Source organism: Molossus molossus, unplaced genomic scaffold (assembly GCF_014108415.1).
Source record: "Molossus molossus isolate mMolMol1 unplaced genomic scaffold, mMolMol1.p scaffold_m16_p_7, whole genome shotgun sequence".
Classification (NCBI taxonomy): domain Eukaryota; kingdom Metazoa; phylum Chordata; class Mammalia; order Chiroptera; family Molossidae; genus Molossus; species Molossus molossus.
Window position 1 is genome coordinate 33,818,939 of NW_023425401.1, and position 22,824 is coordinate 33,841,762.

General features: G+C 38.3%; 1 protein-coding gene across 5 annotated transcripts in view; it reads left to right on the plus strand.

Moving 5' to 3' along the window:
• HEPACAM2 (HEPACAM family member 2) overlaps positions 1-20,888 on the plus strand; it is a 44,932-nt gene extending 24,044 nt beyond the window's left edge. For 3 of the 5 annotated variants that reach the window (XM_036247055.1, XM_036247054.1, XM_036247053.1), the window contains 7 exons: positions 1,822-2,118; positions 11,132-11,257; positions 11,345-11,369; positions 11,460-11,497; positions 13,138-13,211; positions 16,377-16,486; positions 20,536-20,888. In XM_036247055.1, the coding sequence (XP_036102948.1) occupies positions 1,822-2,118; positions 11,132-11,257; positions 11,345-11,369; positions 11,460-11,497; positions 13,138-13,211; positions 16,377-16,486; positions 20,536-20,539 (674 nt within the window). In that variant the 3' untranslated portion in view covers positions 20,540-20,888. Of the gene's footprint in view, positions 1-1,821; positions 2,119-11,131; positions 11,258-11,344; positions 11,370-11,459; positions 11,498-11,914; positions 12,058-13,137; positions 13,212-16,376; positions 16,491-20,535 lie in introns of those variants that run through there. The other 2 variants (XM_036247052.1, XM_036247056.1) reach the window with 2 other exon arrangements.
• The last annotated feature ends 1,936 nt before the right edge of the window (positions 20,889-22,824 follow it).

The following is a 22,824-nucleotide window of genomic DNA, read 5'->3' on the forward strand; positions in this document are numbered from 1 at the left end:
TCGTGTCTTTAGGAAGCAAATATGTATAAAGCGTATGTTCCCTAGCTAAATATAATTCTTTTTATGCATCTTCTGCCTCTGTTATATCTTAGGAAATTTATTTCCCCAATTGTAGATTGGTCAGAAAATGCTGACATAATAGAGAACTACTCTGGGAATCTGCAAATTTGGGGCTGGTTTGCCAGTATCCAATATAGCTTTAGTACGGCATAAATCATGGTGTTTCAAGGGTAAAAGAAACCTAGTCAACCTTTTTAGAGTAAAGGTGAGAAAAATGAGATCCAAAAAGTTTAAATGACTTCTGAAGAACACTTAACTAATCATTGAAAAAAATCAGGATTTAACTACTTACCTGTCCTACGTCTAGTCACTTCATTATTCCACATTATGAGAGATGAAATAGCTGGTACCATTTTTTAAAAATCAGAACCTTTAAGAGTAGGTTATTACTGAGCAAACCATCCACAGCTTTACCCAGTTTATAAATTTATTGAGAGTAGGAACTGTCTTACACATTTTTTATCTCTCATATATTACATTAGCTAACACTTAGTATCTCTCAAACAAGTATTTATTGATTGATTACTTGATTAAATGAGTACAGAATTAGTATCTAATTAGATAATAATTAATTGTAGAAATAATAATATAGACAAAAAGAAACTATTTTGAAAATTATATCACTTACATTTTTAGAGAGGTAATATGAATGATTAAATGCATGTATTTTAGAGTCCCAGCTATGCTATGTAATAGCTATATGACCAAGGCAAAATTAATTTGTAAATATCCCTTCCTTCATCTTATAAGGGGAATAATTACATCTACTTCATATGGCTACTTTAAATATTAAATGTGGTTATCTACATTAATAAAGTGTCTTCAGATGGCAAATATCCAATAAATGTTGGTTATGATCTGCTGTAAAATGAGCACAATCATGCCTAAACCTTGAAGTTTTTGGAACAAAAGCCAGGATTTAAACTGAATGAGAAAAACCTATTTAGTTGGGAAATATATTTTTAATCTCTCTATTGTATGCAGAAAACAATGGGAAATGTGTCTTCATCTGCAGGCAATTTGATGCTATAGAAATAGTAGGATGTTATAGGAATATTGTAGTATGAGAAAACACCATGAGCTATCCATGATTAAGTAATTTATTGATGGTCAATGAATATTTTTAATAATAAGATGTATTTTTTTTTCTTATTGGAATTCTAGGCTTAGCTTGTGGAGAGGAATTTTAAAACTTTGTTTACTGTTAAAATGTCATGAAAATATGCACATATTGAACATTCCTTATATTTATTTGCACAAATTTATCTTCCATGTGAAACTATGTACCTATATTTTATAAATACTTACATGATATATTCTAGCACTGAGAAAAAAACAATACTCAAAGTATGATTGTCAAGGAGAAAATAATGGTTATAATCTATTTTTAAATGCTTTCAAATACAATTACTCTTTCAGAAAGATTAAATTTGTCTAACAAGATTGCATATTTATTAATACATTGATCAAAGGCTTAGCACCATGATTATGACAACAGTGCCTGTAAAATTGTATATACCAAGTTTCAGGGCTTTCACTATTTCAGACAAGTTCAGTCACATCTCAAATAATTACTATTTCTATGAATATCAGAATAAAATATGTCTAGGTTCTTATCATTTATTGAGAGTCTAAATGAGGACTATTGGCCCAGGTTTAACATGAAGACTTTCATAGAAAATAAAACGCTAAGCTCTCCCAGACTTATAAACTATGTCATGATTATTTATGTTATCCCTTTATTTTTTTCAACTAATGCAGATGGACCTTATGGTCTTCGAGTTAATTCTGATAAAGGACTAAAAGTAGGGGAAGTATTTACTGTTGACATTGGAGAAGCCATCTTGTTTGATTGTTCTGCTGATTCATACCCTCCCAACACCTACTCCTGGATCCAGAGAACTGACAATACAACATATGTCATTAAGCATGGGCCTCGCTTGGAAGTTGCGTCTGAGAAAGTAGCCCAAAAGACAACTGACTATGTGTGCTGTGCTTACAACAACGTAACTGGAAGGCAAGATGAAACTCGTTTCACAGTCATCATCACTTCTGTAGGTAAGTGTGACATCAAAGGCAGGGATCCCAGTGAAACACAAATGCATGCTGGCTTACTCTACCCCTATTTGATAACTATGTGGAAGAAAGTATCATTGTGGGATTGCTGATATACTCTAAGAAACTCTAGTTAACTAAGCCATGGCTTCTATGAGTCAAAGAAAGAAAACAAAACAGAATAGAGAACAAATTCAGTTGCTAACTCTGAGGGACTGAGAAGGAAAAGAGAATTCAATAAATTATGTACTTCTAAATAAGCTTTCTTGCTTTTCTGATTTTACAAACAGCAATACAACAGAAGCAGGCTACTCATTTAAAAGGCTTATATCTAGTGTTGCATTAGGTCAGATGAACAAATTTCCAAGAGTTGGAAATCTGATTTTCCTACTATTTAACTCTTCTTCTCACTGTCTTTTATGGTCTTCCCTTCCTCTTTCATAATTTTTTTTTAAACATCTGAAATTTGGAAGTTCTCAAAAGGGGTCCTGGAAATTTTTGAAAGTCTGTGATATTTTACAGTCTCTAGAAATCATATGATTTTTTCAAAAAGTTCATGGAAGCACAAAAAGTTGAGAATCACTGCTTAAAATATTTATGCCCACCAAATTCCTATCCTTCCGAGACTCCTCTTTTCTTTCTATAGTATGATTTTATTCTCTTGTATGATTTCATTCACCCCCATGGTTTCATGCAACATTGGTGCATCTCAAATCTGCATCTTTAAAACTCTAAAACTGTATACCTAGTTCCCTTCTAGAAATCTTCCCTTTTAAGAACCAAAGGCAGCATACAAGTCCAACATATAAAAACTAAACCATCTTTTTTCCCTCCAAATCACTATTCCTTTCTATATTCCACATTTAAATGAATGGCCCTATTGTCTACCAACCTGAACTAAAATTATAAATGCCATCTCAGACCCTTTTCTTGCTGATTGCCCTGCCCAACATCCAGTCACCAAGTTTGTACATTTGTCTTCCATCCTATCTCTCAGACCCATTCTTTTCTCTCCTTCTTTTTTCTTGTTTCTTTTTCTTCTCCCTCCCTCTCCTGCTCCTCCTCCTCTTCCACCACCTCTTCTCTTTTTACTTCTTCCTCTACTACCACTAATTCTATTCCTACTATCAAATCCTTCATTGACTCACCTTTGCATACCAAGAAGCCAGATTCCACTTGGGAAACACCTGGGAGCGGGTTTGGACAGGCAGCAGTGTTCAGGGTACCTCTGATTGGAGGAACAAGGTTGAAAAAGGAACCACCATTAATACCCTCTCCACTGATGTCTTCTATTTCCCTGTCTTTATAACTCTGGTGCCTAGAATAATGCCATAACATATAAAGATACATTTTGTTGAATAAATGAAACAAGAACATAATCCTTATAATTCATAGGCTACATTTTTCAGTATGTGGCCCTTGGGCCACGTGAATGAAAATCACCTGTCGTGGTCTAATAATGTATTTTCATTAAAATACATCAAACCTTTTGGATCAGGATTTTGCAACTAGGATCTGAGAATCTGAATATTTAGCAAGCATATGTGTGACAACCACTTGCTTAAAGTGTTTCTCTCTCTCTCTCTCTCTCTCTCTCCTGCCTTTTTAATTTATTAAAAATCTCTTAAAGAGCTATTAATTATTATAAGACTATCACAAACCTACAGGTTAATAAAGAAATATATAGTGGATGGAGTCCTCCCCAGACTCTTTAAAATTGAGGGTATTCATGGTGGGATTTGGGGATTTTTATATAAAGAAAATACCACCCTCTCTAGAAGAGTGCTATCCAGTAGAACTTTCTGCAATGAGGGAAATGTTCAATGTCTACACTAACCAATGTAGCAGCCACTAGCTTCATTTGGCTTTTAGACTCTTAAAATGTGGTTATGCAACTGAGGAACTGAAGTTTTATTGCATCTTTTGTTTTTGTTTTTATATTTTTATTGATTTCAGAGAGAGGGAGAGACAGATAGAAACATCAATGAGAAAGAACCATCAATCGGCTGCCTCCTGCATGCCCCCTACTAGGGATCGAGCGTGCAACCTGGGCAAGTGCCCTGACCAGGAATTGAACAGGCGACCTCCTGGTGCATGGGACAATGCTCAGCCAACTAAGCCACACCAGCCGAGCATATCTTATTCATCTTTATTAATTTAAATTTAAATGTACATAGCCACATGTGTCTGGTGACTACCATATTGGACAATGCTGCTCTAGAATTTTTACCTGAATGATGTTCCATTTGGGCAGTAGATAATATATTTCCTTTATAGATCCCAAAGTATATTGTAAATAGGGTGATATAAATCAGGCACTCATTCATTCATTATTTAGCACCTATTATGGGCCATATATAGGATTAGGCCCTAAGAATGCCAGTTAAAGAAATAATTCCTGCTAACAAGATGTTCACAACCTAATTTTGGTAGCAGGCATGTAAAGCAACTAAAGTGCATCCTTTGCTTTCTAATTGACTTGATTTTTAATAGGCTTAACCAGCTTTTTACCTCAGGGGTAACCAAAACCTGATTTTGAAGCAAGCCATAACTAAGCGTATAAAATACTAGTTTATCAGTAATCTGGATGTCATCTTAGACTTGTTCTTCATGCCTATTGCAAGTGAAAACATGGTCATAATATGTAGATGTATACTGCCTTGTCCACTGCCTAAACTTTCTTCATTAATATTTAGCCCAAGGTATTTTCATAAGATCAGAAGCCCCCAATATGTGATTAAGGTCTTATTACTAAAGTTCAAAGACAGCTATGGTCCATCAAATAATTGCCTTTTGCAAATTCTAAAACACCTGTTTGACCTGTACAAAGACCAGGCATTTGTTATTATAGTAAATAAGAGGAGCAGGTGCTTATTTTTACAGAGGGATTCAGGGTTGTAAACATTAGTGACCGCTTTGTGGTTTTTAGAACTATATTTCAACCCCCCAAACGTCCATAGAACTTTAAAACAGTGACAAATGGCAAATAAAATGAGTAGTCGTGATGTGTTTTGTTAGGTATTTGATTTTTTAAAGTTTTCCAAATGAATGAATCTCTACAATGCAGATTAAGTGTATATCAACCTACAGTTAAGAAAAATGAACATCACTTGTAACTATCAAACATTTACTGACTGTCCACTCTGATCAGCAATCTGTATTAAGATCTGTGGAGAATTTGAAATAATGTTGGGGAATAACGTATCTTCCTTGGAGATATTTTCGGAACCAAGCTGTGTTTGGTATAACCAGAATCAGGTTATAAGAAACAGATGAGCCCTGGCCGGTTTGGCTCAGCGGTTAGAGCGTCCGCCTGCGGTCTGGAGAGACCCGGGTTCGTTTCCCGCTAAGGGCATGTACCTCGGTTGCAGTTTGTCCCCGGCCCTGGTTGGTTGTGTGGGTGGCAGCCACTCGATGTGTCCCTTTCACATCGATGTTTCCCTCTCTCTCTCTTCCTCTCTCTCCCTCCCACTCTGTCTGTACAAAAAAAAAAAAAAAAAAATAAGGAGAAACAGATGAACCTCTTTATTTTTAATGAGGCAGAGAATGTGGTCAACCAAAAAGTCTTAGCAAAGATGTAGAGGGCAAAGGAAAAAGGAGTCAAAGATGACTCTGAGGTCACCAATATGGAAAGAAAATAACAAGGTCAGGAAATAATCAAAAGTTACATTGGGGACTTTCAGCTGGGAAAAGGAAGGCTGGAGAATGTCACAATGAGCTCTCTGTTTTCCTGCCTGTGTAAGATGGTGCCTTCCACTGTGGGCTATGAGTCACATCTCATTTGAGATATTAATTGACCTTTCTGTATCTCAGTGGAGATATCCCAAAGAAAACAGGGCAGTGGTTAAGGTCACATAGCTAATAAGTAATAAAATAATGTCTGAATTCAAAGCCCTTGTTTTTAACCACTGTGAAAATTGTTTTTGACTGAGAATATCAATAAGACTATGATCTTTCTAAAAGATATGTCACATATACAAGATAGTGTGTATTTTCTCATCATCTTAACTAATTTTTATGCTGTATACAAAGAGACACTCTGGTTTGTCCGTGATGTGTATACATTCATGTTAAAGAGAAATTATGAAATAGCTATAACTAAAAATAATTAGAATATAAGTTTCAAGGAAAGAATAGAAATTAAGATAGTAAATGAGCACTGTATCTTGAAGAAAACACAATAATTTCATTACCCTAAATAAAGACTTACTTGAGTGCAGGTTTTCCTACTTTTAAATTTTACTAGGGTCTAAATCATTATTGTGCCATGCCATATATATATATATGATGTATAATTTTAATTTGAGTGTTCCTGTTTAATGAAGACATTCAAATTATTAGTTTCCAAAGTCCACATGATTGTAGTTTGAGATTTAGATATAATAGAAATGTTTTTAATTTGTATGTGATCCTGAGAAGGGAATAGGAAAAGGACCAAGGTAGGATAATGAATTCACTAAATTCTTCTATCTACCTAGAAAATGTTCAGGTTAAGATGTCCAGGAGGTGTTTTTCACTCTGGGCCAAGGGAGAAAACGACCAAGATAGAACGACATCCCTGACAGAGAATAAGAACTTAAGTGACATCCCCATGAGCATCTAGCATCTGTCAGACGGGGCCACGGCAGGGTGTGAAGACAGCACATCCTTCAGTATGGCACCTACATCTCTGTAGGGACATGAATCAGCTGCCATAGTCGGGGAACATATTGGATGGGAGAGAGCTCAGACTCCATTCTGATCTAGAAATAGGCATGCTGACTGGGAGCATATGGCTGTCCTCTTTTGGGTGCAGTCTCTCAAGCAGCCGGGTTGCGATACCATGGATACCACACCTCTTGCCTATATTTACACTTAATATGTTATTTCATTTTATTTGTTTGCCTAAGGAGGGGGCAAACAGCATTTGCACTAAGGCTTTGGTAAATGAGTCAATCATGTTTAAATAATGGGGAGAATGGCATGCTATGTCCTGAAGAGTAGAAACCTCTCTGAAAGGAGAAAGACGGGCTCCTGAAAGGGTCCGGAGTACATTCAGAATCCCTGTACATTCTCTGTGGCACTTGGGTCAGAATGTCCCTGCTGACAGAATGTCCCAGAATGTCAAGCCGTGCTTCTGGAAGTACTTCTCTCCTACAGATACTTGCCTAAAGCTGAGACCGCAGCAACTTTGCCCCTTGATTTGATCCTTGACATGTTTGGCACATTTTATTTTGTGAAAGGGAACACATTTCAAATGCCGGACCTGGTAAGTCTCGTATGTTCTGAGATAGAATGAAGCCAAGGATTTGGGCTGACAGGTGCTGGTCACTACAGGGTGGTTCTCTGAGGCAGGGCAAACAGAGGCCATGGGGAAGAGAGGCAAGAGGGCAATAAGGAAAGAGTCTAAAGAAATAAGGAAGTAATGGAAAAGGGAATGAGAGAGATCCTCTGCAGGACAGAAGGTGTAAATGTGGTCATTTTAGGACATACCTATCAAAGGTGAAAGAAAGTTAGAAGTGGAGGGGGGATATGTTCTCATCTGATGGAAGACATCCATTCACTGTGTTAAAGTAAACTTCAGAATCCTGGAAGAGCCTGCCAAAGAGCCGACGTGTGCTGGAGTGCAGCTTCACCACTACAATGAGAAGTGCTCTCAAACAATAACCATTAGCATATTTTCAAGTTTACAAGGGGAAAAAAGCTGAGATGGTACTAAAATGTTTTTTCTACAGTTTTTCTTAGGGTAAAGCACACTGCAAATATTTGACTAGAATAAATTAACATTGAATACTTTTTTAAGGGCTAAGAGGTTATTAAATTTTGGTAAATCTTGTATGAAGTTAGTCTGGCCATCAAGAAGACAGAGTTAAAGCACACCAAATCCAGTGTTAGAAAAGGTTAAAGAAACAGCAGAATATATAGAAGTCTACCTGCCAATTGTAGAATCATTCTTTAGCCACAGACTAACAGGAAAAAAGCTGAACTTGCCATCAGAAAAAAAGAACAAAAACTTATGTTCCAGTCTCAGTTCTAGGACTTACTGATTGTGGCAAATAGTTTAGTTTCTCTGAGACTATTTCTTTATTTGTACCTAGAAATGGTGCTTTAATGTTTCTTACCATTTTCATTATTATTGATATCATACTTCTATACCAAATAAATGGGGGGAAAAATACATTGGTTTTAGATATACATAATGCTCAACAAAAACATCCCATGAGAATCAATTAGCTATACGGTGAATTAAAAATTGAGTATTGTTTTATTATTTCTAAATTATGTGCTACACATCCTTTATATCAGTAAAAATTATAACTTTCGTGGGTGTGTACATATATATGTATATATACATATATGTATATGTATATATATACATGCATACATATTTTTGAGACTCAGTTACTAGTATATATATACATGCACACATATTTTTGAGACTCAGTTACACAATAAACTTCATGTAAAACTCCCTGGCTGCCCAAATCATATATAATATAGCAGAGCAACAGAGAACTTAAAAATCGCTCTAATCTCCTCATTTTACTACAGTCGTCCTTCGCCACTTCATGCTTCAACTTTATAATAAATGAATCCTACTTCACAGAAATTCATTTATCGCTGTAGAGTCTGGAACTGATTAACCGCGATAAACGAGGGCCGACTGCACTGAAAATCCAGGCCTTCAGAGTCAAGTGGCTTCATCCAAAGTCGTCCAGGTCTTTAGAGAGAACACACCTGTGAAGTAGGCGCACACAGTCTGAAGACAGGCTGACACTCCACACACAGTGATCACCCAATGCCGAAGTAGTTCCAAACGAAAGCTCAGCTTTCTGACAGTAGAATATAACCTGTTCTATAAATTATTAACAAGAAAAAAAGAAGGAAAAACAATCCTAATAAGTTTTGCGATATTCTAGACCAGATCTAGAACCTTTGAATTGCCATTCTGTTCATTTTTTTAAAAAAGTATTTACTGCCCTGGCCGGTTTGGCTCAGCGGTTAGAGCGTCAGCCTGCGGTCCTGAGAGACCCGGGTTCGGTTCCTGCTAAGGGCGCATACCTCGGTTGCAGTTTGTCCCCGGCCCTGGTCGGTTGTGCGGGTGGCAGCCACTCGATGTGTTCCTTTCACATCGATGTTTCTCTCTCTCTCTCTGTTCCTCTCTCTCCCTCCCACTCTACCTGAACAAAAAAATGGAAAAATGTCCTCGGGTGAGGATAAAAAAAAAAAAAAAAAAGTATTTACTGATTTGAGGGGGGTGGGGTGGGGTGGGAGGATTTGTTGTTCCACTTATTTATACATTCATTAGTTCATATTTGTATGTACCCTGACCAGGGATCAAACCTACCACCTTGGCATAGCAGGACAACACTCTAACCTAAACCACCTTGCATTTATTTCTTCCACCCAGAGTTAAAAAGAGTTTAATTTAAAATCTATTTAAGACAAAAATGTTACACAGATATTATAATCCCATAAAAAGAACATTTTAAAAACACAGTACTCTGAATGCATATCAAAAATTTATAACTTCTCATCGAGATGGTAAACTTTTAATAATGAAAAACAAACTGCTTAACTCTTGAAGACTTAAAGAGAATATGTGAACAGCACTGTATGGGAAAACTGGAAGAGATAGAATAATGTCCATGACTTTTTAACTGGAGTTTCACATATACGATCTATACCACATTATAAAAAGATTCTGGGAAGAGGAAAAATGAAAGTGTTTAAGTGGAAAGCCGAGGCAGTATATACAGATCCACAGGAAAGGAGGGAAAGATTAAGGCTTCCCCCTTGTCTGGGCTGCCGGAGACCTCAGCAGAGGTTTTATGGTGACAGATGACAGAGTGCAGGCTGGGTATTTATTGCTGAACCAAGTGGCCACCATGTCTTCATCACATTCACATTCTCCAGACTGTTATCACTGTGAAATGGAAATGACATTCCATGACTTTCACTCCCCTTTAAGCTGGACAGAGACAGGCAACTTCCACAATTCATTTCCATATCAATATATGATTCACATGATAAAATGAAAGACACCTGTTACTCCCATTTGTTGGAGGTCACAACTATGTCCCACTTTATAGATTAATCCTCTGACTAAACATACTATATATATTCTGGAACCAGTGTTAACATTGCTCTGTTAATAAGTTGTGTTAAAATAACACCAAAGTGAGGCAGCACTGAGTGTCAAGAGCCTGGGGTCCCCTCTGGACTCGGCCACTTACTACCTGAGTCACTTTGGGCAAGCCTCAGCTTCCTCATCTGTAAGAGGGACTAATAACAATAATGATAATATCCCCTAATAGGATTATTATAGGCATTCAGTGGTCAGTATGTTTCATGTATTCTTATAACAGAGCCTGACAGAGTGTGAGCACTCAGCAGATGTTAGCGATTAGCACTACAGTTTATATAGGAATGCTAATAAAAGGAATGCCTTGCAAAACAAAGTGAATTTTAGTCACAAGGTGGGACTTTAAATATTTTAACAATCATACACACATTCTATTTTAGGAATAAAATTTCTTCATTGGTCAAAAATTAATAAAGCATATTTAAAATAAACACCTCCCTTTTCACACCTTTAATCAGATATCACCTCCCTAGAACATTCACATACCTGAACTACACTGAGTGCGATGGAAGGAGAGAGAACAACCTAGCATCTAGGGATGTGGTCCACAACGAGATCAAACAGATCTAAATTAAATGGTGGCAAATGCTATTGAAAAGTATGACACGAAAAAAGATAAAGTGTGACATGAGCTATTTGCTGTATCTACTACCACATATCAGTATTATCCTGGGCAGCTCACCACATTTCCAATCACAAATGTCCTCAGAGTTCACTGTGTGTTATAAAATAAGTGTATTCCTTTCATTTAGTCTCCCATTCATATTTTCTCTCATATATATATTTGTGATAGTGTCTCATTTAAGAGAAAGCATGGGCAAGTAAAACTTATAGCAATTTACTATTGCTCTGCAATAAAAATATTAAAACTGTATTTGTCCTTTCACTTAGGACTGGAGAAGCTTGCACAGAAAGGGAAGTCACTGTCCCCTTTAGCAAGTATAACTGGAATATCACTCTTTTTGATTATATCCATGTGCCTTCTTCTCCTATGGAAAAAATATCAACCCTACAAAGGTAGGTTCAAATTAGAAAAAAAAGTGTAAATGGCTTTATATATGTAGTGAAAAGTATTTTACTGTGTTTCTTCTCTCTTGGTTTTAGTTATAAAACAGAAGCTAGAAGGCAGGTAATGCATATGTTTCCATGAAAATACTTTTGTTTCTTGAATGCTTTTTCCTCAGTTAAGACTGACAGAAATGCTAATTTGTCTTTTCAGACCAGAAACAGAATACAGAAAAGCACGAACATTTTCAGGTAATGGCCACTGAACGAGGCTATTATCAGTGTAATGTATATTAATGAAAATTGTTGGTATTAATTATTATATATAAAGTACGAATGGCACAGTAGAGTTCACATAAGCTAATAAGTGAATATTGATGTAATATTAGCAATCCCTTTCCTTTGAATAGTGCCTTCACTTTACAAAGTGCTATCCCTCGAATTGTTTTTATGTAAGTCGCCCGTCTGTAAGACAAGCACTCTGGAGAGTTAAAGGGCCCTGGCTGGTGGGGCTTTCTTGATTGGGCATCATCCCATGAACCAAAGGGTTGTGGTTCAATTCCTGGTCAGGAGAACTAAGGCTCAGAAAGATTAAGTCAGTTGCCCACCATCACTGCGTTCTGCTGAATCCTATTCCATTAATCCTATTATTATTTTCAAAATGCTCAGGGTTCCTACACTTTGTCCATTCCCAAGGCAGACACAATGCTGGCAGCTCCATCCCAGGGAGAAGAAAGGGAGGCTTGACAGGTTTGCTGCTTCTCAGTCCGCAGCAGGCTCCTCATTGCCATCACCACTGACTCCCTGCTGAGTTGTTGTAAGTGAACAATGGGACTTGGAGTCACACAGAGCTGGGTTTTAGTCCACTTGTGCCACTTCCCCCAGTGTTACCTTGGGAAAATTATTTTTCCTGACCTCAACTTCCTCATCTACAGAACAAAGACAACAACCCCCTCGGGGTTGCTATGAGAATTGAATACTGTGATGTGGATGGAGCGCCTAAAATAATGCCTGGACGCTTAGGAAATGCGGGTCTTCTGCTCTTATCTAGTCCTGTCTCACAAATGATAGAATGTCAGGGCTGGGAAGGGCCCCAGAGAGACTGTCTGGTTCCTCCTAACCACCCCACTCCTGTCATTTTTCAGATGATAGCTTAGCGAGCTTGACTTTGTATTGTATTCTATTTTGTACGCATGGGCAGCTATAGTTGTTTGTTTATTCTTGTTAGTCCTGCTGGTCTCTGTTAGATCCAGCAGGGTGCAGTAGATATTACGAGTGGATTAGAGCTACTGTGACTGCCAGGCTGAAGCCTTGGTGGCTGCAAGTCTCTGGTAACTGAGGTTACAAAGGACAAGCCAGCCTATATTTGTTTATTTGACTATGTAATACACTGTTCCCACATCAGGCTTTAAGAATACTTGTCCTGCCCTGGCCAGTGTTGCTCAGTGGTTAGTGTGTTCACCTATGCACCAAAGGGTCTCGGGTTCGATTCCTGGTCAAGGGTACATACCTGGGTTGCAGGTTTGATCCCCAGGCCCCAGTTGGGGTGAGTGTGGGAGGCAACCAATCCACATAGCTCTCTCCCCTTGATGTTTCTATCTCTCTTCCCCTCCCTCCCTCCCTTCAGCTCTTTCTAAAAAAAAAAAAAAAAAAAGAAAAAAAAAAGGAAAACAATATCCTCTGGTGAGGGCTCACCAAAAAAAAAAAAAAATTTTTTTTTAAAGAATACTTGTCCCAATTCAGTTTCAGTTCTAGCTTCAGGAGTGATTTCCAACACTGCTTATAGGGAATTGGGAAATGGTAAATTGGTTGTATACACATATCACTTGAAGCAAACAACAAAGATAAGTTTTACAAAGGCTTTTGTAAGTAGTATTTGTTTTCCATTTCAGGCCACGAAGATGCTCTGGATGACTTCGGAATATATGAATTTGTTGCTTTTCCAGATGCTTCTGGTGTTCCCAGGGTTGGTTTCCCTAGTGGCTGATGAGCAAAGAAGCAGAATGTGCTTCTCCAGAGGTGTAAGCAGCACTGGTTTGTCAAAGGCTGCAATTCGGGTGGCGGTGCAGACTCTGGCTGACGCTGCTGCGTCTGGGGAACTAAAGCGGCTTCCTTAGACTTTATAAATAAGGCTAACACAAATAAGGAAGTGACACCCATTCTCACACATTCTTGGCCTGGTAAGCTCAGTGAAGAGAGAACTAACTAGGTAGAAGGTCAAGAGAAGTGAACAAATAGGGAGTTAGGAGACCCTTTAAGTCACTCTGCATTACTTCAGTGACCACAGCCTGTCACCTCACCTCTTTGCTCCTCAGCTTCCCCTCCACTCCCTCCCTCCATCTCTCTTGAGGACACTGCAAAGACAACTGATCGTACCCCTGAAGGTACCTTACGCTCTTCAGAAGAAAGATCCCATGTAAACCCAAAGTATGCAAGCACACACCTTTATTTTTTCCTAAAGATGCATGAGATGTGAGAGGGGGAGCTTTTACACACAGCTGAAGCCATTTTTTTCAGGCTGCAAAAACACGGTCTTTTAAAGCCATCAGATTTGTTTCATAGTCTGGCAGGATGTTTCTCTGAGTTATTCAGCTCATTAACATCTTTACAGAGTTTTGGAGGACCAACCTTTTCTCAGCTTCCCTATTGCCCCTATGACAGTTCACTTAAGGAAGGAGCCATAAGCGGACTACTTGCTTCTGGGCATTGTTGTTAGGGATGGTTACCTCACTTGTTCAGAGAATTCTGTCAATGTAAGGGTCATGCAGTAAGTTTCCTGGCCACAGACTTGATTTCACAAATGCCATGTGAGCAATGGAGGAGGGCTGATTGGATTTCGTCCTCCTAAGGGTGGGTCAGTAGCACCAGCACCCACATCATCATAGACAAAGGGCAGGACTGCACTGCAGAAGCTTTGCAATGCCCTAGTCAGTCTCAGATAGGGTTGGCTCAGCCTTTATCTGCAGCCAAAAAGGAAAACCAAATATTTGGTGGATCAATTATTTCAAACAGCTTCCCGTGGCAGAAAGCACCCCTCTCAGGCATGGCCTTTAAACAGGAGAGCAGACAACCAAAGAACAAATAAGACTTGGAACTGAATTTTTAAAGTTAGGAGTTTCTTTATTATAAATCAGGCACAGCTTTTATTCCTAGTAATTCATTAGAAAAGAGTGAGATCTGTATAAGCAACTTGACGTTTAGCCTTGTGATGAATCACTCAGTTTGCAGACTTTATTGGGAGAACCTGTATTTGCAGGCAACGCTACACTGGGCGAGAACTTGAGGCCGAGAGATGAGTGCTTTCATTACCTATCAGCCCCTCTTATTTCTGTCATAAGTAGAATACCTGAATTTGAAGCTATGCCCATCTTCAAAACTGAAAACTCCTAAGGAGTCAGCTGAGGCTCTTCACTGGTGCTGGGTGCTTAGGGAAGAAGAGCGAAATCACCACCAACAACAGAAGAGACCGAGAAGGTTGATGACCAGAACATATGCAGGAGGGAGAAGAAACCAGAATGGCAATTATGTGTGAAGATTAGCAGCAAAATGCAATGGCTTGGAGAAGAAACAGAGAAATAATAATAAAACCAAGATCTGAACATTGAAGTTAAGAAGGGAAATAAATCGAATTACTAACTTTTTGAGTTTTAAACAGTAGAATCGCCCTGGCCGGTTTGGCTCAGCAGTTGGAGCATCAGCCTGTGGTCCGGAGAGACCTGGGTTCAGTTCCCGCTAAGGGCATGTACTTCGGTTGCAGTTTGTCCCTGGCCCTGGTTGGGTCGTGCGGGTGGCAGCCACTCGATGTGTCCCTTTCACATCGATGTTTCTCTCTCTCTCTCTCTCTTCCTCTCTCTCCCTCCTGCTCTGTCTGAATAAGGAATGGAGGAATGTCCTCTGGTGATGATAAAAAAAAAGTCAGAATCATCTCCTACCTGGTTGTGGTACATGTACGGAGGGAACACTCCTCTTCTCTCTACTTGCTCCCCTGTCCATGTAGCACCTCTTTTGGAAGTTGGACAGAAAGCAGTGGCGTGAAATCAACAAATTTATTACATGTTAAGAGCTCTAATATTAGGTTAGGTAAGTTAGTTATTATCTATAGACTGCTTTTATCATAACCCTGAATACCTCCATACCAAAGAAAATCAAAAGTTGATCTGAAATGCAAACTGTAAACCAAAATCTCCTTGACACACACAGAAAATACGACAAACCACATATTCTTGAGCTGCCCATGTCAGCTAGCAAGTGGAACAAAAAAAATATAAAGCTAAGATGTTCCAGTATAACCTAGTAAGCCAAATTGGGATGAGATTAAAAAAAAACAACAACAACTTTCAGATGATTTATCAAGGGCACAGAGTCCTGTAGGTGGAGCTACATAAAGGACAGGAAGTGATCAGAAATATGATGAATAGGAGGAATTTGAGATGAGGGAGACCAGACTTTAGCTAAATAATTGAAAGGTGGTATTTTTAAATTTTAAAAATTATTATATACAAATAATAGGAGTTGATAAAACATGAATTGCAATTTCAATAAAATACATGTTGGTTTTTAACAGACAGAAATAGACTACTGTATTTTCCACATTCACCCAAGCCTTTAGCTTTTAGAGCCCATTACTACATTCAAACAAAGATCTCCGTTTGTGTGTTCTATGTTTCTTGGTACTGTCTTTACTAACTTGCAATGTGATGAGGGCTTTTGTCTTTCTTTTCAACCATCCTTGCAGAAATAATTGACAAACGGTGCAAAAAGGTAATCCAGATGTAATATAAAAGATAATATGTGCTCTCTGATTCTAAGCTGTCCTGATATCTTCTCTTTTGCCATTGTTTTCTTTTTATTATATTTCCTTTACAGTACTGCCAGCTTTTTTTCTTAAATGAAGAAAAAACTGATAGCTTTGTCCAGCTATTCCTCTTCTGATCTCATAGCTATGCTGCTACACTAAATACCATAGGGTAAGTCAAGGAACTGCAGCAAGGAGGAAATAAGCATTGTAGGGAAGATACACAGTTCTAATTCCCTACTCATCACTACTTCCAGCTGTTTGCAACTGTGCAGCATAGTGGAAATACTATTTACTGGTCTGCTAATTTTTGTTCTAATGTGCTACATTTTCTAGATGCCCAGTAGGTCTGTTCCAGCCTCTGATGGGGTACCAGGGCAAGATTTGCACAATACAATTTATGAAGTTATTCAGCACATCCCTGCCCAACAGCAAGACCATCTAGAGTAAGTATGAGCCTACCTTTGGTGATGCTACCTGGGAGCAGCTTGGCATTCAGCCTCCCTTTCCCCAGAATGTATTGTAAAGCTCAGAAGAAAAAATTTAAAAATGGGAAATTATAGCTTCTGTATATAGTTCCCCACTTGAAATTAATCTTAAGAAACAAAACAGGCAAACACACTAGTATCATCTGGGGCCATGCACTTCGGGCCACGGGAAGAAATAGTCAACTCTAGAATCTAGCATTTCCCCCAATGAATTCACATCTGGGTATGAAAGAGATCATCAGGCCGGTGCCCAAGCCACCCTGGTTATCTTGATGGTTTTCCAGGGGCTATGGTGGTTTTAGAACCAATGATCTGTAACTACAAATAGGATCAGGAAAAAACAGCAGCAGCAAAATAACCTACAAAATATGCTCAACATTGTCGGCACCCAAATGTCCAACCTCTTAGACTCAAAGCAGTCTACTTCCATGTGAATAGGCCCACAGTGAGGACTGGTCTCCCACGGGGAGGATAAAACCTCAGTTGAGGCCAGGAAACTGCTTACCTAGTTGACCTCGGGACTAACACAGAGGAGTCCCCAACCTTCCCAGCCTCAGAGAAACTGAACCTATACCTTTTTGAAATAATGAAATGAACTTCCCTTTTTTTGTGGGCTTTCGCTGCCTACAGGCATAACTGCCACAAATCATCTTTCATCATTTCTTTATTTGTCATTTATTGACTTTGAAAAGAACATCAATAACCACACACAGGAACTTCCCCCCTGGCAAAAGAAACAGTTCTAGCAAAGTAATTCATGCACACCTCTCGGTAAATACCAAAAATAACCACTAGCAGTGGATGACCGCATGGGAAATCACCTTGCAGAGAGGAGACCCAGTCCTGGGAGCTATGAGGGTCATTTAAGGGTTTAAGAGCACCTCTGAGGACCCTATCCGTGCATTCCTTCTTGTCCCAGGAAGCCTGAAGAAGAGGGGGTCAGGTAAATTAGGAGCAGAATCCTGATGGAGCTAGGAACTTCTGGTTTAAAAAGAAAATTGTTTTAAAGCATTTTTTATTTATTTTTTATTTATTTATTTTTTTGTTACAGATGTTTCTCTTTTTTACCCCATTGGCACCCCCCTCCCCACCCCACACCCGCCCCATCCCCGGCTTTGTTGTCAATGTCCATTGGCTATGCATACATGCATATGAGTTCTGTGGTTTATCTCTTCCCACCCCCCCACCCCCTCTTATGACGGATGTCGGTCTGTGCCCTACTTCCATGTTTCTGGGTCTACCGTATTCCTCAGACTGTTATGTTCATTATATTCCATATATAAGTGAGATCATGTGGTATTTGTTTTTTTCTGCTTGGCTTATTACACTTAGGATAATACTTTCCAGGTCCCTCCATGTTGGTCTTCTCAAAGGATAAGAGATCTTTCTTTCTTACCGCTGCATAGTACTCCATTGTGTATATGTACCACTGCTATTTTATCCATTCGTCTACTGATGGACACTTGGGCTGTTTCCAGACCTTAGCTATTGTAAATAGTGCTGCTATGAACATGGGGGTACATATATTCTTTCTGATTGGTGTTTCAGGCTTCTTAGGGTATATTCCTAGAAGTGATCATTGGGTCAAATGGAAGTTCAATTTTTAATTTTTTGAGGTAGCACCATATTGTTTTCCATAGTGGGTGCACCAGTCTGCATTCCCACCAGCAGTGTACTAGAGTCCCCTTTTCTCCACACCCTCGCCAACACTTGTTGTTTGATGATTTGTTGATGGCGGCCATTCTGACAGGTGTGAGGTGATACCTCATTGTTGTTTTAATTTGCATCTCTGATGATTAGTGATGTTGAGCATTTCTTCATATGTCTCTTGGCCATTTGTATGTCCTGTTTGGAGAGGTGTCTATTCAGCTCCTCTGCAAAGAGGAGCTGAATAAAGCATTTTTTAATGTAGTAAAACACAAGAGTGGAATATTATTCCATGACAATAAAAAAGAACAAAAACACAATTCTCTAAAATGATACCTAACCCTCTTTATTTCTAGAATGAAAAATAAGGGATACTTTCCTTTATTTAATATAAGAATTAGAAAGAATTTTGAGAGTATGTCTGCTTCCTCATTTTAAGATTGTATCAAGTTAAAAACTTTATCCTATTTAAATTCATTTGTTTTTCTACATGTCCTTTATTCTACGTCTATTTTTCCAATTAGAATGCGAACAAACCAAATGAAAACTTGAGATGCATGTTTGAAGGCTCCCCATAATGAAATCAATGCTCATTTTAAACTGTGGGATAAGGCAGCTGCAATTTCAGAACACAAAATGATTAACTTGGTTTTGCATGTGAAAAAAAGACACAAAAAAACGAATCTCCGCATTAAAAAAAAAAAATTACCCTCTGAAACTAGAATGTTTTCAGACATGAGCAGTATCTGTACAGCTTTTGGAAATATAAAACTTTATTTCAGAAATTACCTTCAAAGGATTAAAATAAAGCAGAAATGCTCTTTCTCAAGCACATAAAGGACTATTGAAAACTGCTGTTGAGGACGAGCTTCCTCCAGGGACAGTCAGCCCCAGGACACCCCCACTCACACTCCCAGCCTTGGTCCCTCCCCACCTCCATGCCCTCTCTCCTCAGCAACCTCGTGCCCACAGTGTCTTGGTCTTCCAGTGACTCTTCCTTTACCCCCGTCCTTTGATATCATCCCTCTCTGATTCTGCCCTTTCCTTTCTTCTCTTTCTCTGTAAGACTCTCCCTTCTCTCTAATATCTCTTTTAAAATGTCCCTCCTCTGTCTCTGTTCCAACACATCTTAAAGGGGCCAACATTTTTTACAATACTATTTTCCTTGAATACAGATTTATGTTACCTGTTCTAAATTTTAAAAACAAACAAGTAGAATATTTTCTTTCTATTTCATCAGACACTGTTTTGCACTTATTTTATTCACAGTCAACCCACAAACATTTCCAGAACATGAACTATGTGCTAGGGATAGAGATTAAGTGAGACTCAGTCTTTTAAGGATTTCATACTTTAGTGGGTTCCTATTTGCTTATTTTAACTAGAGACTAGTGGTCCTTAGTAGAATAAATATTCCTCAGTAGAATAAACATGGCCTAAACATACAGAGACCATTTTTCTCTCTGATTGCCTGTGGTTTTATGCTCTAGGTCCAATTAGATTCAAAGATCAATTTCATGAATAGTACAGTATTACATGGGGTTAGTGAATCTCTCCCATCCCCCACCCCCAAGGTGAATGTGCCAGTTCTGGCTAGGGTGGGAACTACTGCTTTCTTTGACCTCTCTTTGACTGTTGCTTCTAAGATAGGAAAGAAAACCAAAAATTTTTGTTCTTTGGCTATTTTAGCAGTGTTGTTTTCATACTACATGTGTCTATTACTTAATTGGACTATAACAAATTCGTAAGTTGACTTGTGTTCATATTCTAGTAGTACTCAACCCAATTATTTGTTCATTGAACTTTTGGCTATATTTATTTAAATGCTGTCTGTTGACATCATTAATTGCCCTTGGCACTGTTTGTTTTGACTCCAAGACTAGCTGCTAGGACATTTAAGTAAGTAAACTTTTAGTTTCAAAAGGAAATTATCTACAGAATTTAGTGATAGCTTATTCTTTTTTTTAATCCTCACCCTAGGATATTTTTCCATTTCTCTTCAGATTGAGTGGGAGGGAGGGAAGGAAGAAGAGAGAAATGAGAAACATTAATATGAGAGAGACACATCGATTGGTTGCCACCCACATGACCCCAACTGGGGGCAGGGACGAACTGCAACCGAGGTGCATGCCCTTGACCTTCTCACTCAAACCTGATGCTCTAACCACTGAGCCAAACCAGCCAGGGCGCGCTTGCTTATTCTGTATACTTTTTAGTTTTTTAAATGTAATTTTCTTGAACTAGTTCAAAACACTCATATTATTTGCAGCAATGGAAGGGATAAAAGGATGTATGGGTCTTCTACCTTTAGAACTGGAAATCTATATAATATGTCACATATTTTAACATCTCTTTGCCAGGTGAGCACTCAAGGCCAGCGGTGCACTGGAGTGAAATAAGGAAGGAACATTTTGAGGAAAAACAGTGGAAATATATATTCATGCGCAATCAGTGAAGAAATCAAGGCAAATATATCTTGTTCCTTACAGATCCTTTTAAAAAATAGGACTTCGGGTTTCCCACCACACACAGAACGCATTGTGCTACAGGGGACTGTGGCTGGGAAATGGAGCCTTCATCGTGCTGACGGAAAGAAAAGGCTGGGACTTTCTAATGTGTCTTTTTGTATCAAGTTTCTCTAAAAAGCTCAATTGGTACTAACCTATACGTTCACTTTTCATCAACATTGATATTATCGCATCTAACCTACACATGTGGAAACTTTATATTTGTAAAAATTTCAGCAGGCTTTGTTGTTCTATTAAATTCTCAATCCTGTTAAGATTGCTATATTTATTTATTTTTTTATTTCATTCCTAAATTTCCTTCTTGCTTTGTACCACAGAATGATGGTTGTCACAAAAGCGAGACTATGCCTTCTCTTGGGTTGTCAATCACCAATGGTGTTTTTGAAAAGACATAAAATGCTGAAGGAAATGACTCATTAAAGTTTTATTTTTATTTTGTTCAAGAAAAGATGGATTCAAATAAATTATTCTGGTTTTTGCTTTTATATAGTCTTGGTTCTTTGTCTTGTAGAGTAAAAATTTTACCTAAAAGTCAGATTGCAGAATTAGATTTCTTTTCCTTATTTTTCAATGTGCAACTAAGTTTGGATTATAGAGAACTACTAATGTAAGAATATTGCTCTCTCAAAGCTACCTTTTTTTCAGACTTGAAAAGTTGACTGTATTGAATTGTTGACTCTGGGAAAGGTCTTCCTCCTTGTATGTTGCTGTATGTTTTTTTGTTTGTTTGTTTTTTATCCTCACTCGACATTTTTCCACTTTTTGTTCAGATAGAGTGGGAGGGAGAGAGAGAGAGAAACATTGACCTGAAAGGGACACAGCGAGTGGCTGCCACCCTCACAACCAACCAGGGCCGGGGACAAACTGCAACCAAGATACGTGCCCTTAGTGGGAACCGAACCTGGGTGTCTCTGGACCGCAGGCCAACGCTCTAACCGCTGAGCCAAACCAGCCAGGGCTATGTTGCTGTGTTTTTTTAAAAATCAGTTCAAAGCCAAATGGAAGAAATTAGATAATACCTTTCTCAACCCCCAAATGAAATAACTGACTTATCATTAGACAAAACTGCTAGATCAAAGGTACCAGATGAAACAACTAGATACCCCAGGGGCAGGTGGCAGAGACTGTGAGAGGAAGGTGGCCTGAGGCCTAGAGAGAAGCGGGTATACAAAGGCAACAGCAGTGAGGCCCACGGGATGGAGACAGAACAGTCATCTGAGTCTTACGGGTCTTGAAGATGAAACACGAATGTTTATGTTTAATCACATTGACTGCAAACACTCTGACCTGGCAATGCCACCCTTTAGGATTTTATGCCAGCCAAATAAAGGAAGAAACAACCCAAATAGCCAATCATAGGGGATTTTAAAATGGCATTAATGACATTATGTCCATACAATAGTTCATACTGCAATTATTGAAAAAAGAAAACGATATACAACTAACTGTATTTAAACAGACTTTAAACCATGCCTCGTGGCCTATTAGTTTATACAGAAGAAAGAACTGAAAAGAATAGCATTTCTCTGTTAGAGTGTCTCAAGTGAAACACTATGTTTACACTCCACCTCCCATATTTCCACAGAAGCACGTGGTAAAGAGAAAATTAAGACTCAGTTCCACAACCCCTTCTAGTCTTCTTCCTCTACCACCCTTACATAATTTTCTACTGAAAAAGTCTATCAGTCCTAGCACAGATTATTTTCTTCTCCAATTAGTAAAAAAATATTATATCTGATTACAAAAGGAATTCATTCCCATTGTAAAAAAATATATATAGATACTTGGAAATGCTGAAGGCTAACCACAAGACAACTAAAATGACCAGTAGAGAATAGATCTTAAATGTTCTCAAGACCAAAAAGAATTGTAATGTGTAATGAATGGGCTAACTAACCTTACTGTGGTACATACTTTACAATATATAAATATAACAAATCATTATACTTTAAACTTACACACTGTTATATGTCAATTATATCTCAAAAATAACATAATATCACTTGTAATCTCACGCAGAAATAATCTGCTAGCATTTTCCTAGGTTAGTTATGCATATGTTTATTCATATTTATTCCAGTTCCAGAAAAGATTTGTGGTAAATGCATAATATCACAAAAT